Below are 17,699 nucleotides of genomic sequence, written 5' to 3'. Positions count from 1 at the left end.
ATGGTTATCATAGATAAATTAAGAAGCAGAAAGGAGTTCCAATGACAGTAGTTGTCATGTTTCAGAAGTTTCACTTATGACCATCACATCAATAAATCACTATTTAATCCCAGTTTCTCAGTTTTATTTCTTTACAAGTTAAGTTCCACCAAATGTATGGGGGGGGGGAGATGCTTTTTCTTTGCTTATATTGGACTAATGATTCTAAATAAAATTTCTTGGTTATCCTTCATTTCTTTTATTAACCGAGGTAAGTAAGTTATTATAATTCTTATCCTTTTTTATTTAATTCTCCTTAAGGAATGTGGGTCACTTTGTTAAGAATGAATTGCATTTATAGCAGGTGATCAAATGTCATGTGGTACCTTTTTTGTTAAAATGGCCTAAGAAGTAATTGTTATTATTCATATAATAATACACCAGCAGAGGGACTACAATATAAAGGACAGATCTCATTACATGTCTAAAAGTGGCCACTAAGCACATATAAGTATGCCTGATGGATGAGATAGTAAAATATCAATAAACTTTCTTGCTGGAGAGCAATTTTAGGGATTGTCCCAGAGAAGGAAGGCCCTGCATTATGACACAACCAAAAGCTCTTCATCTAAAAGTGGAACAACAAGGTAGATCTCTCCCCAACCAAATCTAAAAACATGATATGAATCAAGACCTTTGATGGGGAACAGGTATTCCCATATCTGAGGATGGAATGGGACAACTCGACGCAGCCAGTTCGCTGCCACCAGCTCACCACCACCAAGTCACCTCTGCCAACTGACCACTGCCAAGTGGTTGCAGGACAACTCAACACAGCCAATTCACCACAGGGACAACACACACTGTGGGTGGCTGGAGGGAGAGCTGGGTGAGTGAGCGAGCAGGTAGGCAGAATGCAGAGCAGCAGCTGGGGGCTTCCCATTTTCACATCCCCTGCTGCTGCCACTGCCACGCCAAGCTCTGGGCCATTCAGAGTTCAGGCAGGTTGGTGTGACAGTGTTTGCGCCATTTAGTGGCAGTGGCAGTGGGCAGGTTGGGACAGTGGGGAGGTGGTGGCAGCTGGGCGCATCCCATTTTCACACTCGGTGGCAGAGGCAGAGGATATGAAAATGAGACGCGTCAGCCGCCTCCTTGCCACCCATTCCACCCACTGCGGAATGGCCTGAACTCCGAACAGCATAGACCTCGGCAGGCCAGCAGCAGCAGCAGTGGGGGATGTGAAAATGAGAAGCCTTGGCCTCTGCGGTTACCATCACCGCTCTGCATTCTGCCCACCCCGGTTTACCTGCCCGCCTGGTTCTCTTTGGCCACCCACGACAAGTTGTCCCCAAGGCAAATTGGCCGTGTTGAGTTGTCCTGTGGCAACTTGGTGGCAGTGAGTTAGTAGAAGCAACTTGGTAATGGCGAGCTGGCAGCAGTGAGCTGGCCACGCCGAGTTGTCCTAGACCCATCTGAGGAATATTAATAAGGGACACCTAGTCCAGGGGATTTTTACTACACACAATTCAAAGGTGTCAAACTGCAAATATTAATAATGAATTAGCTATCATGAAAGATCTCCTTAGCAAAGAATTAAATGCAGTCTCCAGTGTCTTTCACCATACTGAACTTTAAAAGCAAGCATCCAAGGATTTTTCCTGTCATTCTGCACAGTTTGGCAGATAATAGATCTAAAAACTCTCTATTCTGTTGTGCAACCAGCAGACTAGGTCCTTTAACTACGGAGACATACCTGGGTATCACTTTCCTGAGTAGCAGAAAAGGTATAGATGAACAAATATCTCTTGGGAGTAAGGCTAAATTAAATCTTATATGGATGGCTAATGATTTGATGGTGTCCCACTTTTCTTTGACAAAAACAGTGAATCTTGAGAATCATGGAAAAGCAGGTGAATGTAAAGATTTAACCTTTCCCCCCAATGAAATTCAATCACTCAGCTTGTACATAACAATGTTTCTCTTTGTTTCTTTGGGGTCACACAAAACTATTTTGTTTCTTTCAGCCAAATTACAAACCACTAATAAAAGAACAAAGCTTTTCTCTAACAAATTATACGCTAGAGATCACAAGAGTAAAAATGCACAGCCAGCACCAAAACCTATTTCAAGGAAGAAAATAAATCTTGCTTGGATTTACAAAGAATAAAATACATGCATAATGTTTGTGGTTCCAAGAGTGCACCTTTTTGAAATTCCCAGTTTTCATTTTCTCACCCCATCATTAAGGCCAACAATATTCAAATGTTACAGCAAGGGGTGAATAGAAGATTGTTCAAAGTAGTAATTTTATTTCTTAATATTTCAGCTCTAATCTTGCTTCAGTAGCCAATACAATAAAAGTGAAGGTTTACATACACTGAGAATAGCATTGCTACTTGGTAAGTATAGGCAATCAAGGAGTGGTGAAGAAGCAACTTTTCTGCTTCTTTATAAACAACAACAACAAAAAATCATCACAACTGTTTGCAGAAAATCCAAAATAATTTTCCAAAATAGAAAAATAAAGAAGTTGCACAGCATTAATATGCACTTACCTTGCTTAACTGTAAAACAGCAGTCATGTACAATTGCTTGAAAGGAAGACAAATCCAGTCCTGGCAGTTTTATAATATAACACTTTATAATATATCACTTTTGGCAGCAAAGGTCAACAATCCTCACTATCTCTTTGCTAATATACTTAACCTACCTAAGAAGCCTACATTAAGAAAGGTCCTGGTGGAGCTGCATCTTTTTTACAGTGTCATTGTGGACTTTAATCCAGAAGTCAACATTACTATCGGACCAAGGACTTGTCATAACTTTCCACACTGTCCTCTTAACTGCCCTTCAAGCTCTACTGTTTCTTTTGGGGGACCTGGTTTCACATGACCACTTCACAGTTTTTTCAATCTTGGTACATCTTGGCTATCCAGAACTTCTCTCTTTCTTAGTTTTCTGTTCCCCTGTCGTTGCTGTAACTGCTTTGGCCGGCTAACACAAGGACTTTTTCAATTACTTCAAGATTCAGATTTCTTTTGCAGCCTATCAGTCTTCTACTGCTACAAGCAGCTATTCATATTCTGGCAGCATTGACTGTGCCTCCCTTCTATATTCAAAACTCCCCTTTGGCCAAGCAAAGTGGAAGCTTGCTAAGTAACACCCTGTTACTATGGCAGCAACCCTTTGTGTTCAGAAGCACCCACAGAGTTGTTTTTGAGAAAGACTGTGTAGGATACATCCTGTAATCACACTTGCAAGATATCTCATACAACAAGGATAGTAAGATGCTTGCTTGAGAGGTTTTGTGATGTGATCAAACTTTTAATCACCCCCCTCTGCATCTGTAAATTGAATTTTTTATAGTTTACACCTGCTGTTTGAGTAGGGGAAAATACAAATCTAATGTAGCTGCACTTGGATCCAATCTCCATTTACTCACTTCTCACAGGGCAATTTCAAAAGTGACTTCATTTTATATGAAGCCAATACAACTTGCAATTTACCGAATGTAAATATAGTCCTCTAGTCTTATTGTGTGGCTTGATTGGCAATCTTTCTGTTTTCCAATTCCAGATACTAGTAAACTGTAGTTAGTCACCCAACTTTCCAGATATGTTCAAATATAGTCTGTGCTTTTTAACATGTGAGGCATGGTCCAATATGTTTAGAAGATTCCTAGCTAAAAAAGACTACTCTAGATTTATCAACAAAGTACAATTATGGAAATCATTTCAAAGCTACCATCAATAATTTTATTTTAATGACAGCAAGAAAAACAAGGCAAGTTTCACAGTAATGTTTATGACTCACCCAAACAAATAACTAAACTTTGTTATCTAAATAACAAGAGCAAAACTTTGCAATAATCCTTGTACCAGAGTTTCTGTAAAGCAACTATTTTTTATGTGCATGCAATCTAGAATTTATCATATAAATGGTTAAGCACTTGATTTTATGCCAGAGCAAGGACTTTACTGTGAGGATCCAAAATGTTGTGACTGCATAATTAACCCTAGAATTTCTATCTATTATGTTGGTTTGGTGGAAACCATCATACAGTAATGGTTTGGAAAAAAATTAACTAAAGGCAAAAGTCTTTGATTAGACCAAAATTCACAGTGCAAAAGTATTATGTTCTATAGGTTTATTTTCATTTATTATTACATAGGCATTGGAAGTTTATTAAATCTGCCATCCAGTACTGCTGACGGCAAGGCATTAATATGGGCTCCTGAAAATGTCTATTGATACATAAGAGTATCAATTATTGTACTTGTGTATCAATATACAATAAGTATTGTGTGGTGAAATCAGAATAACTTTGGTATGATTTCGAGAAAGACTGATATGAACTTTTAAAAATCTCCTGTTATAGTAAATAGCAGCACTTACATGACCTTACATAATCCCCAAAAGGGTCACAGCCAGGGGTGGGTTCTAAATTTTTTTTACTACCGGTTCTGTGGGCATGGCTTATTTTATGGGCGTGGCTTGGAGGTCATGTGACTGGGTGGGCGTGGCTAGCTGGTCATGTGACCCGGTGGCCATGGCTGTGTATAGGGACTACTCAGAGGGCTGTAAAAAGTCATTTCTGACAGGTCCTTGCACTTTTGACTAGTCCTCACTTTTATGACCATACTCACATTTATGCCAGTGCAGCATTCTTAACAACCATGTCACTCATTTCACAACTGCTTCTCTTCACCATGGTGACAAGATAGGGCAAAAAACGTAAAATGTGAGGACAGTCGTAAGTTTGAGGACTGGTCAAAAGTGCAAGGACCAGTCAAAAATAACTTTTTCAGCCCTCTGAGTAATCCATATGCACAAAAGGATACAGCAATAGAGAGGGATGAAGGAAGGAGAAGAGAGGGGAGGAAGAGAAGGGAGGAAGAAAGGGAAGGGAAATTAGAGTAGGAGTGAGGGTAAGAGAGGGAGGAAGAGAGGAGGAGAAGGAGAAAGGAAGAGGAAGTAGGGAGGAGAAGAAGAGGGGGGGAAGAGAAAGTAAGAAGGAAAGAAAAGAGAGAGGTGGTAGGTTTGAGGAGAAAGATTGCTGTACAATAAAAAAGATGAAAGGGAAGGAAACCAACCCCAAACAAATATAAAGATATTAAGATAAAGAATGAATTGTTAAACTTTAAAGAATTAAAGAGAACAAATATGAATAAATAGCAATAATTAGAAACACACATACAAACATACAATGTATTTTCTTTGAACAGAGTATTTGGCCGGTTCACAAATTTAAACAGTGTTTAGTCATTTCAATTAAATTTACAATTTCTATATTTCCTTTTTGCCATATTTATTCCTCATCTATTTTTGTAAAAAACCAATATTACCCTTCATCCTCATCTCTAATCTTAATCAAATTCAATTTTTCCCTTCTATTCTATATTATACCCCTTCCCATTGTCATCTATTTTTATATCCATCCTCACATTGGTTAATTATGTAATATTAGTTGTTTAATACAAATTCAACATTTTAATATAAATCAATTAGTTATATAACTATCTTTTTTGTATATTAATCAATATGAACATGAATATTCCAATTATTTCCATGCAATCCAATTTCTTACAAATCAATTATATTTACCAATAATAATAAACCAAATAATTTCCCCCATATATTCCTCCAAACCACAACTTAACCATTTCTGCTTTCAACACAATATACAATTAATAGTATCTCAATTATGACAATTCCCTAGTTAAATAGAGCTTTTTTTCTTTTGTGTTTTAAAATCTTGAACTCTCTTCTTTTGCCCTAAATTTCCCATTGTTTGCACCTACCTTTTTTGGTGAGCAAAAAGAAAAAGAAATCTCTCCCTGCCTCATTTTGTCACGTTGCAGCAGAGCCTGCTTTACTTTGAGTTTCGTTTTTTCCCTAGCATAGCTACTCATTTGTTTTCTTTTAACACTGATCAGCTGTAGGGCAGCCCTTTGAAGCCCCGCAGCAAGAGTTTAAACAGTTTTTTCCCCTCTAGCCATCAACTGGGACTCAGGAGGCAGCAATAGATTGGGAGTGGGGCCAAATAAAGAGTAAGAATAACGCGGGGTGTGTGTGTGGAGGGGTGGGGGGAGAACCGGTTCGGTGATGTCATATCGTCACCGCTACCGGCTCGCGGGAACCGGTGCGAACCAGGAGCAACCCATCATTGGTCACAGCTAGTTAGTGCTTGGGTGGGAAAGAACCAGGGATATGGGAAAGTCTAGAAAATTAAGGGGAAAAAATGTACCAGAAGAAGGTAAAGACAATCCACCTCTGTACGCTGCTAGGAAAACTACACATTCATGTCACCATCAGAGTCAAATTTTATTCAAAGGAGTATTTATAATTCAGTTCCTTGATAGAGGTCGCAAAGCATCAATATGTTTCATGGATTGACATCACTAGACAAATTCATAGAGCTGATAAAATAAACTTATAGTAGGCAATCTTGACAGTAAAAACAGACCTACAAAAAGAGTGCCTGAAGCAGGTTTCTCTATTCATGGGCAATATTTTAAGTAACTTGCTAGATAAAGCAGCTGGTTTAGGGAACAGATGCAGCAGCTAAACTGTCCAGAAATATACTAATTAGTGCTGCTATTAAAGAACAAGTGTCATGTCCTGCAGCATCTACCAGGTATCAGCTAAAGATAACAGAGTGTTTTTAAAGGCAGCCCAAATACAGATAGTCCTTGACTTACAACAAGTCATTTAGTCACCATTTGAAGTTACAACGGCACTGAAAAAAGTTATTTATGACTGTTTTTCACACTTGCAGTCATTGCAGCAATCCCCATGGTCACATGATAAAAATTTGGATGCTCGGCAATGGGTTCATATTTATGACGGTTGCAGTGTCCCAGGGTCATGTGATCCCCTTTTGTGACCTTCTGATAAGCAATGTCAATGGGGAAGACAGGTTCACTTAACAACCATGTTACTAACTTAATAACTGCAGTGATTCACTTAACAACTTTGGCAAGAAAGGTTGTAAAATAGGGCAAAATTCCATTAACAACTGTCTCACTTAGCAACATAAATTTTGGGTTCAATTGTGGTTGTAATTTGATAATTACCTATAAATTATCATAGCCAAAATTAAAGATGATTATTACATGTGTAAGTATTGATGTACATGGTAGATATGTTACTAATGAGACACAGTGGTAAATTAGCTTTTGGTACCAAACGAGTTGAGTTCAAAGTCTTTCAGAAGGAATATACTCATAGTCAAACTATGGAATCAGTCCATTCAGAATAATTCAATTCCAGCCCTCAAATACCTCCATTTGCCTGAATTAAAGTTTCTTTTTGTTCATCTTCATACATCACTTTAAAAAAGATTGTTTACACTTGCCTTGAGCATCCTGTTTTATTCTAGAGTATAACCAATTAATAATGTGGGTGGAAGGCAACATTCAACAGAAAAAAATTTAAGATACCTGAAGCAATAACTCAATATCAAGATTCGAGAGATAACACAATGATATAAGCATGGTCAGGTAAATAAGAACCTGAACAATATTTTATTTAGAGACCTAGTTCTTGAACAAGCCATATGACTTCAATTTCTGAACCCTACATGGCTTTAGATGCCTCATTCAATAAAACTACAAAATACATTAACAAGAGAGCTCCATATCCTGAGGGTCTTTCTAGAATATCTTCTGCAAACCACTCTGTTAGTGCTTGCGGAACAGGATAAGGGATTGTTTGTTAACCTTAGGTTTTTGTAATGTCTCTCAAGTCTCCTAGCTTAGAGGCTTTGACTATTACTTGGAAGAGGAGTCAACCTAGAAGGATTTTGCGCTCAGATTTACAAAAAGGGAGAAAAAGACTGATTCATTGCTCACCTAAAAAAGTAGGAAACCTACTTTTAATTGCAAGATTAGTTCATTGCCACCGTATTTCTAAATGCTTTCATGGAAGAGGGGAAAAAAACCATTGACATGTAATGCTCCTAAACACTGAGAAAACAAACTAGCTTCCATTTATCCTAGTTAAAAATGCAACTGGATTAAATAATTCAGTTTTTTTTTTTCAAAAGAGGCTTAAACTACTTTAGTTCGTATGGCTTCCTTCCCTCTGTGTCATTATGCAACAAAAAGGAAATGAAAATACCTGAACAAATGATGTCTAAGAGAATAACTGAGCAAACTAATATATTCTTTACCAGAGACATATTAATCCATAGTGTAACAAAGAATCCAGAATAATACTAAACTAAATTGTGCTTAACATTAGGTAATCCTAGAAGATCTTATCAAGCTCAGGCTCTGTTAATAATTTGTAGGATAAATTTAAATCAGAGCACATATGAACTTGCATACATAATAAATCACTGTAAAAACTAAATTAGTCTAAAAACAAATACATTACATATTATTACAGTATTGTTCTCTCTCTCTCTCTCTCTCTCTCTCTCACACACACACACCTCTCTATCAATGCAAACTTTAAAAGCATGTTTTTTTAAAAAAAATTCCATCATTATTTTTATCTCTTCATTCAGTGATGCAGATATTTGGCTAGATACCTATAAAAGTTAACTTTGGTTTATATCCCAGAATGGATGGAAAGTGACTATGTCTTTATTTTCCTAGGTTAAGCAGGGATCTAACACTTACAAAATTCAAACAAACAAATTATTTTTCACAATTAAGAAGCAGAGGACCACAGCAAAGTCTAGAAAGAAAGGACAGAAAGCTACCCTTCACTAATTAGGAGGTTAGCAGGCTAACTTTCAGCCTTCTTCCATTTTAAAGGCTCATCACATGGAGCATATTTATTGAACCTTCTAATATTCCCAGTAAAACAAGCCTTCAATATTAATGCTCAAAGATAAATAGTGTAAAAGTCCCAAACCTTACATGCAAGCCTATGTGTCATACATTCAAGAACAATTTTTTTCACAACCTTCACATTATGCTTTGGGGAAATTCTCTTCCACTGTGCCCAATGAAATATTTGTAACAGTTGGAAATAAATCTATATATAATAGAGTATCCTAATTACCCCCAAGTGATTGAGTGGTTTCAGAGATGGAGTAATTAACTTGAATAAATGATGCCTGTTAAATATTAAAATATTAAATAGGCATCTACCTTAATATTTAGACATCACTGTATGATTAAGAGTTACTTGGGCAATTTGGATGTGTGTTGTACCTTTGCTTTCTACAAGTATAAATTATTTCTTTCAGCATATTAACAGAAAACCAGAGTGCATAGAGCTGTTCTCAGAACTTTCTACCTATATTAGTAAGTTTACCATGGGACTGTTCAATGCTCCAGATTCTATGGCAAAAGGAGTTTTGGGACAAGGATGCAAACATAGCACCTTTTTCCAAGCCTTTAATGCAGCTGCATTGTTTTCTGACAGCACATAACAGCAGCGGAGATAATCCCAAGAAGGATGCAGTCCAGATGCTGTTCTTATTCCTTCACAACCCATAGTATCTTTTTTATAATTGCTATGCAGCTCTGATAAATAAGACAATTGTAATATGTCACAGGGCCAGTCAGCCTGAATTAACATATAGAAGTTCAAAATACAGCTGAAATGCACAATTTGCGGCATTTATGTTCCTGAAATGCCCACATTAAATGACTATGCTGATGAATTTGTACCGCATATTGCCACATAACAGCTGCTTTCAAGTTCTTTCTATAGTTCCTTCTGGCTCGAATAATATCTTAAAAAATATTTAGTAGGAAATGGGGGTTGCCATTTTAAGAAAATTTAACAATAGGAAAGTCCCACCTGAAATCAAGCATGTTCAATATAACAGGGGTCCTCAAACTTTTTGAACAGGGGGCCGATTCCTCAGTCCCTCAGACTGTTGGGGGCTGGACTGGCTGGTTGTGCGTGGCTAGGTGGTCATGTGCCTGGGTGTGTGTGACCAATTTAGCAGTCCATTTTGCCTTTGTCCTTGCTGTACTTGCTCAACCCAAGGAATCAATTTACTTAAGACAAAAAGGCAAAGGCAAAAAGAGTGCAAACTTTCTTGCCACTTGGCTAACTTCATTACAACAGCAGCTTCAGGCTCCTTAAAATAGGCCATTAAAAAAAGAATAAAACAAACAGGATTTCCTTCAAAATAACTCCTGATCATATGTTTCAGATGACCTGTGAGCGCCTGCCAGCAGGGGAGGCAGCCAGGGAAGGGATAGGAGGCCAGCCTCCTTTTTTGAATTATTTGGGATTACAGGGCTAAAAGTCTTTTAAGCCTGGAGGAGAATTCACAAACTGATTTGATTTTTCCCACACTTGTGCATGTGTATACATACACATGAATATCTACCATTCAGCAACCAATTTGGTGGATGCATTTTATATATGGCAAGAATCAAAGAAGTGGGTGAATTCTCCTTCAGGCATTATACTGAAGTTGCATTTGAATTAGTGTTAGCCAACTTCAGCTGATTTTGAAAAAGCTAGGAGACATGGAAACATGTCCCCCACCCATCCACTTTTAAAGCGCTACTTTATAAGCAGCCCCTCCCCTACTCACCCACCGGCCCTGTATCATATGGCTTGAAAAACACCCTGAAAGGCTGTTTTTAAAGCGTTTTAAAGACTTTTAAAGCACTACTTTACAAGCTGAAAGCTGCTTTTCAAGCCAGCAGCAACCCCTCCCCTACTCACCCCCCCCACCCTGGATTATGTGGCTGCTCTGCCGGTAGCAGAGCTGCTTTGCAAGCTGGCAGCATCCCCTCCCCTACTCACCCAATGGCCCTGGATACGTGGCTGTGAAAAACACCCTGAAAGGCTGGTTTAAAAGCGTTTTTAAAGACTTTTAAAGCACTACTTTACAACTGGCAGCTGCTTTTCAAGCCAGCAGCAACCCCTCCCCTACTCATCCCCCACCCCCGGCCCTGGATCACATGACTGCACTGGCGAGATCACCCCTCAGTCAGCCAGCCCTCCTCCCGGATCCTTCGGCCTTACCTTGGGCAGCAGCATGTGATCAGCAGTGCAGCTCAACCGGTAAAATAACTAACCAGAAGTACAGCTGGAGTGGATGCTCGCTGGAAGATAAGGCCGACGGTGAGGGGCGGGGTGAGGGGTGGGACTGAATCCCACCACTCCATGGGCTGGATACTTTGCATTGGCGGGCCGTATTCGGCCCGCGGGCCGTAGTTTGAGGATGCCTAAATATAACAACAGTATTCTGTCTCTCATAGGGAATCACATGAATTCTGGACAAGTGCCACAAATGTGGACTGAAGGGGGATAATTCTCTTTCACTATTGCTGGAAGATAAAATAAGATGTCTGAGACTCTGAAAATAGTAAACAGCTTTCATTTCAACCTCCATGAAGCTCTCCAGACTCCTCATCAAAGTGCATACATCAATGCCTATTACATCATCTCACTTGACGATGCAAGTTATTACCAAATGGGTATTTGACCTGGGCAGACCACAACATTCAGTAGAAGCAGGTGTTCTTTAAACAAATCATAGTTATAAGAGCCATGGCTTAGCATGCTATGTAATTCAATCAGTATGTCCGCAAACATTTGCATATTCTGTTCACAATAGTTCCACCAACTTGAGTGAAAGCATTTTAGATTGCTGCTTTGGATGACAACCAATGACTATAAAAAAACTATTGATTTTTATGAAAATAGAAATACCATATTTCAATCTCACACACACACAGAAAAAGACCTATGCTTACTAATATATTTTGAGTTCTGTTGCGTGTTCCACAAAATTTCTTGGAGAAATGAAATGTGCAACAGCCTCCCAGCACCGTCATGCCCAATCAGATTACTGCAGAAGGTTGATATTTGGGAAGACCATTCCCTGTTCTTTTCAAAAGCTATCAGCAAAGGAGATGATGAATGGGACATTGCTTTTTTGTATTTACTTTTTATTACTTTTAAAATAATAACAGAAAAAGAGAAGAAAAACAAAAGGAAAAAATGTTGTAACAAGTGTTTAAAAATAAGTGAAAAATACAACAGAAAAAGATTTTTTAAATAAAAATGCAGAATACGGTTGTTACAACAGTAAACAGTTCTATCTGCAATTATCTAATGCAAACATGTTTGAAATACATATATATTTCTAATACATGTATATAATCATCATGTTTTAACCTACTGTATTTTGTATGAGTTCCATATTTTATAATAAATCATACAAAGTCTATGTCTATAATAGATGATGAATGGTAATCTGCTCATAAAAAGCAATTTCTTCAATCCATTAAATAAATACGACTACATTTATCTTTCCAAAGCTGCAATATCAGTCTTTTAGCTACAGTATAGTAAGGGCACAGAGAATACATTTAAGTTGTCCAATTGTCAAATTCCATGAATCTAGGTATGTAATTTAAGAGTATATTTTCTCTAAAAAAATTAGCTTTTGTCACGCAGTCACATTTATATAGTCCAGTACTGTCTTCAAAAAGTTAGAAAGTTCAGAACATTCTATAAACAAGTGTTTTAAAGAAGCATTACACTTATTACATTTCCATCAAAATGCTGTAATGGAATCCAATAAATTCTAAATATTATTTTTGTTGTGTAAATCATAATTTAAAGTCCATTGACACACTTTCTATAGCTATTAAGACACTCATTCATTGGCTAGGCAATACAGGAACCTTTAATTCTTTATTCCACCCATCTCTTAACATTCACATACCAAATTGATTCATTGATAACATATATCAATAACAATTAATAATATTTTTTAGTTTTAAAAGATTTTAGTTTTTTTATTTTATTTTAGTTATTTATTATCTTGGTATTATTTTAGTTATCTTGGTATTTCAGAAGCTGAAAATGCTACTCATCCAAACAATGTTAACAATATATAAATATTGCCACTGAGTTACATCTAATAGATGATATTTCTCTTCTGGCACAGCCTATGTTAAAAAATCATCTTCATCTCTATCAATTAGTCAAAAGTCAAAAGTGTGACTTTCATCCAGTTTTTCCATATCACCACTTTTTTCTCAATTTTTAATTATGGGTTTCCCCAAAGTCAGTTTAGAATAAATCTAATAAATGGAGGATGCACTCTTCTCCCCCTGCCAGTCTTTTGGGCATGACTGGGGTCAAACCCAGTTCATCTCTCTGCCTACTCCATTCCCTCCTATGCCCATCCCTCAGATCCAAACCCTCCCTGCCCCCAAACAAAGCCTTCTGTGATCCTTAAACCAAAGAATAGAAGCCTCCTCACCAGCTCATAGTCCAGGCCAGTGGAATTTTCCTCCCAGGGAAATTGCATACTAGAAAAATTCCAAGGTCCATCCTCAATCAGCCTCATGACCTCAATGTTACTTCCCCTTTACCAATGGACTTCTCCAGCTCTGCTGCCCCTCCAAAAACGACTGCTTTGCCTAACAATAGAAATAACCCAGATACACAGAAAAGGACTGGCCTACCTTCCCCAAAACTGGCCAGTAAATCAGATCCCTAGGATTTCCCACCTTGTAGCTTTCAACGTCTATAAAAATTTTGCTTTTTCCATTTTTCGGGGTCTCTCTTTCTTGTAAAGCAGGCGCCCAACGATTGTTGCAATAATGCTTGGTCTCAGTGTTGTGCTCCTTCTTCAAACTGAATCCGTGATAAGTTATGTCCTCAAATTTGCATCATTTTACTGTCACCTCATAGATTTTATGAGAGTAAAGAATCTGAATTTGTAGGCAGCATGTAAGCAGGAAGAAAGAACCTGTCTCAAATTCCCATTTCTGACTTGATGGTTTAGGGTGTTGCATATAACATCAAGTCAAACTTCACTTGGTTGCAAAAATGTAAAAAAGACTATCCCACTCTACTAAGTCAGTTGGTTAATCTGTCTTTGATTAGATTGCAGTTTAGGAAACAATGTGTTTATTGCTCTCCAAATATCTAAGTATAAGGGGTCAGGGCCAGAAGGCTTCAGTTTGCTTAAATGTTCTACTACAACAGGATCTTTAAAAGCTGCAGACTGATACTGATCGGCTGAGTTAAAAGAAAAAAAAAGTCCAATTATTAAGGTATTTGGTTACCAGTATCACCAGTGACACCATTCTAGTTACACTGATGCCTTCAATGCTGCTAAAAATATTTAATCTTGTGCATAGACATAAAACACAGAAGGAAATAGGTCAAGAAAGCCATGCTACTCAGCTAGGGGAGAAAAAAACAACCAACAGCAACAGATGTTATAGAAAAAAAAAGGCACTGTTGCTGTTTATTCTAGTGTACCACTAATAAAACTAATACTATTTTTTTCTGTACTACTGTAACAATTTCAATAATTTCGGTCAGCATTATTCCTTTAATTTATGACATGCATGCAGTTCTCCCAGCATGAGGCTAGCAAATGGCTGGTAAATTATTGTGAAATTCTGGGTTCTTTTCCATGCATTTCCTTTGTCAGAAATAGGTGAAATGCATCGAGAATTCACTTCTATCCAATTAATTAATTCAGGTCATTTATTTGAAAGTACTTACTGCTAATGCTTGCTAATCTTAGGATCATGTATCAAGTCTATTTTCTTGCTTACAAAGAAACAGTAAAAAGCAGGTAGAAGTCACACTGTTCAATACAATAAAGTTTTCAGCCTGACCTACCTAAATAAGACCCAACAGAAGGATTCCTACTGACCCACCTATTTATTTCAATATATGTATCTGGTACAGTAGCTAAATTTTCTCCCAAAACAATCTTTTCAACTGTTTTCTTTCTTTCTTCTTGTACCAGCTACTACTCTTCGGGTTTAACAACATTTCTGTGAGCAAACGTTTATGCTCCAAGAGAAAAGAGAGGGAAATGCTATGGAAAAGCTGAAATGAGGATTTTCAACTGTGCTAAACAACAATTGTAACAGTAATGCTCAAGATCACCTTGCTCTGTCTTTGTCTATCTACATGAAGAAACCAAAACACACTCACTCACTTGGTCCAAAGAGAATTTGTAAGGTTCTCCCACTGAAACACATCATTTGACTCTGAGCCACCTCTTTTTCCCCATTCTCCCAGGTGAACAACAGCAGCAGCGGAGAAGAAACTGTTCTGAGACTTTCTCTGGCATTGCAATATCATTCCATTCTAGCTGTGTTCAGAGGAATGACAGGAACTCCACCCCTAAAGGCAGACAAGATCACCCCCCCTCCCCTTACAGCCAGTTCACCCTCACAACTGATAGCCTGAAATCTGTTGCTGATTCCACTGAGCCGTACTGGAAGACCTTTTTTTCAATTTGCTCCCACATACAAATACCGCCAAAAGCTAAGTCTGCAGCACACAGAATAAAATAGCCCTCTTCTTGTTGGCTCCAGGTGACCATATGTTGAATTTTAGCCTCCTTAAGAAATGTAAGGCAGATAGTCCTCAACTTATGATTACAACTGAGCCCAAAATTTATGTTGCAAAGTGAGAAATTTGTTAAGTGAGTTTTGCCCCATTTTATGACCTTTCTTGCCACATTTGTTAAGTGAATCATTGCAGTTATTAAATTAGTAACACAGAAGTTAAATGAATCTGGCTTCCCCATTGACTTTGCTTAGTCAGAAGGTTACAAAAGGGGATCACATGACCCCGGGACACTGCAACCGTCATAAATGTGAGTCAATTGTCAAGCATCCAAATGTAAATCACAACATCACTGGGATGCTGCAATAGTCAAAAGTGTGAAAAGCGGTCATAACTCACTTTTTCAGTGCCGTTGTAATTTCAAACGGTCACTAAGTGAACTGTTGTATGTTGAGGACTACCAAATTCTGATAAAGAAGTGTTATAAGGAACAAAAGTAGACCTTCACTTACAATCACTTATCTTTAGTGACTGTTCAATGTTACAAAATAACTGAAAAAATGACTTATGACCATTTTTCACACTTACAACTTTTGCAGCATCCTCATAGCCGTGTGGTCAAAATTCAGATGCTCTGTTTCACTTAACAATAGAAATTTTGGGCTCAATTGTTGTCATAAGTCAAGTATTACCTGTATAGAAACTACAATGCACCTTTATGGGGAATGCAAATCAGATTTTTGCTCTTTATTAAATGATTGAAAAATGATAAAAGTATGAATGGAAGTCATTGCATGCTAACTGATCAAAAAAAGCACATGGTAGCGTACATAGGTAGCTACTCCACCCAGAGTCACTTTGTTTTGTAAGGTGGGCTGCAGTGGTGGGTTTTTCCCGGTTCTGTCCGGTTCTTTACAACCGGTAGTAAAAGCGGCAGGAGGCTCCGCCCCCCGCCATAATTGACGATCTGCGCATGTGCATACGTGCTCCCGTTGCGAACCGGTAATAAAGGTAAGTAGAACCCACCCCTGGTGGGCTGCTGTATAAATTAGAGAAAAATAGATTTGAATGAAATGTTTTATGTAAATATGGAGTTGAAACTTGGTTGCTGAACTCGGCAATAGTGGCATATGATGAAAGCACTCTAAAGCAATTTTAAAACAAGAGTCTCTCATTAAAAACATCCTCACATGCAGAGTTATAGTTATGTAGCTACTCTTTGTATTTTCAGGATATTCTGTGGATTTTATTCAGTTTAATATTCAGTGCACATTCCTTTTCCTTTTTTCTAGAACAGGGCTGAAAGAAATTCTTACGAACAGAGCTAAGAAAGCTCCAGCCAGCCAACTGGATGTCTTAAGAGGTGTGACCTGAATGATGAAAGCCAATCAAAGTACTATTTTTCCTGCAGAACTCTTAAAAGAATCTGCCAATCTGCAACAAGTGCCTTTTGTGTTTTCAGAGATGGGATAAGGAGCCAACATTTTGCCTGTGAGTCAGACTTATGCCTCACAGACAGAATGGGGAGAAGGGCTAAGGCTGTTTATTTGGAAATGGAAAAAAAGATTTATAAATGCTTCATTATAATAAGGTCCACAATATCTATCTGACAGGCTTTTCTTCAGCTGTACTTTGGCTCTGCTGAACAGCAAATCTGAACCAGCTTCCTGAATATCTATAGGCAGGGAGCCATCCTGATTTTGGAAGCAAACTGGTCCAGAAAGGGAGTCACAACAGAAAAGTCTCAGTATTGCCCTCCCCATTCCTACTTAAATATTTCTCCTAGGGTAAGGTTCTATCCACTTAGCTTGCCTTTTCCAGACAGATTTTAGCTGGAATAGATCTCTTACAGCCAACATCCTTGTTCCTTCTTCAAACGTTTGCAAGTTTAGACAACTATACATGAATACTTTGTACTCCAAACTGAGTACTTTCTCTCTCAGAAATCTAAAATGTCTAATTTGTTAAACTGGGCGCCTGTTAAAGACCCCTTTGCAGAAGAAATTTAAACATTGTAGAAGCCTAATTCTCTGCTGAACCAATTCTTTCTTGAATAAATCTGGAACTGAATGTCTGGAGTTCAGGAAGCTGAATCTTTTACAATACGTAGCTTTTGCTTCCAATCCTTGCCCCAAATCCCCACTGGTGAATGATTATGATTCTCTTTCTATAAAAATGCTCGTCAAAAAGGAAGGAAAGACCAAGTTGATTAAAGCAGGAAAACTTATTCTGATAAAATTTTAATTCAGTCTAATCATATTAACAACTTATTAATAGAAAAATGACTAAACAGGATGGTTTGAATTGCAGAAGGCAATTAGCAAAACAAAAAGGAAAAACATTCTTTCAATATTTTAGAGATATTTTTGGCAAATTTTATGAACTCTGAGAGAGAAGGAAAGCCTTTATCTCTCATGGGTCTAGCACTGAAACAATATAATGAGGCAAAGATCTGA

General features: G+C 37.8%; 1 protein-coding gene across 8 annotated transcripts in view; it reads right to left on the bottom strand.

The window, feature by feature from the left end:
* The window catches only part of ACSL6 (acyl-CoA synthetase long chain family member 6), a 108,829-nt gene that overhangs the window by 46,658 nt on the left and 44,472 nt on the right, over nt 1-17,699 (bottom strand). The window contains exon 1 of one of the 8 annotated variants that reach the window (XM_087883654.1): nt 14,888-15,051. The exons of 4 other annotated variants lie outside the window; for them this stretch is intronic. In XM_087883654.1, coding sequence (XP_087739780.1) covers nt 14,888-14,933 — 46 coding nt within the window. In that variant the 5' untranslated portion in view covers nt 14,934-15,051. Of the gene's footprint in view, nt 1-2,534; nt 3,118-14,883; nt 15,052-17,699 lie in introns of those variants that run through there. 3 more of the 8 variants (XM_034404416.3, XM_034404436.3, XM_034404421.3) reach the window with 3 other exon arrangements.

Source organism: Pantherophis guttatus, chromosome 2, assembly GCF_059756535.1.
Source record: "Pantherophis guttatus breed Tessera chromosome 2, ASM5975653v1, whole genome shotgun sequence".
In the NCBI taxonomy this organism is placed as follows: Eukaryota; Metazoa; Chordata; class Lepidosauria; order Squamata; family Colubridae; genus Pantherophis; species Pantherophis guttatus.
Note: the sequence above shows the minus strand (reverse complement) of the source record. Positions and strands in the feature narration are given on the sequence as shown.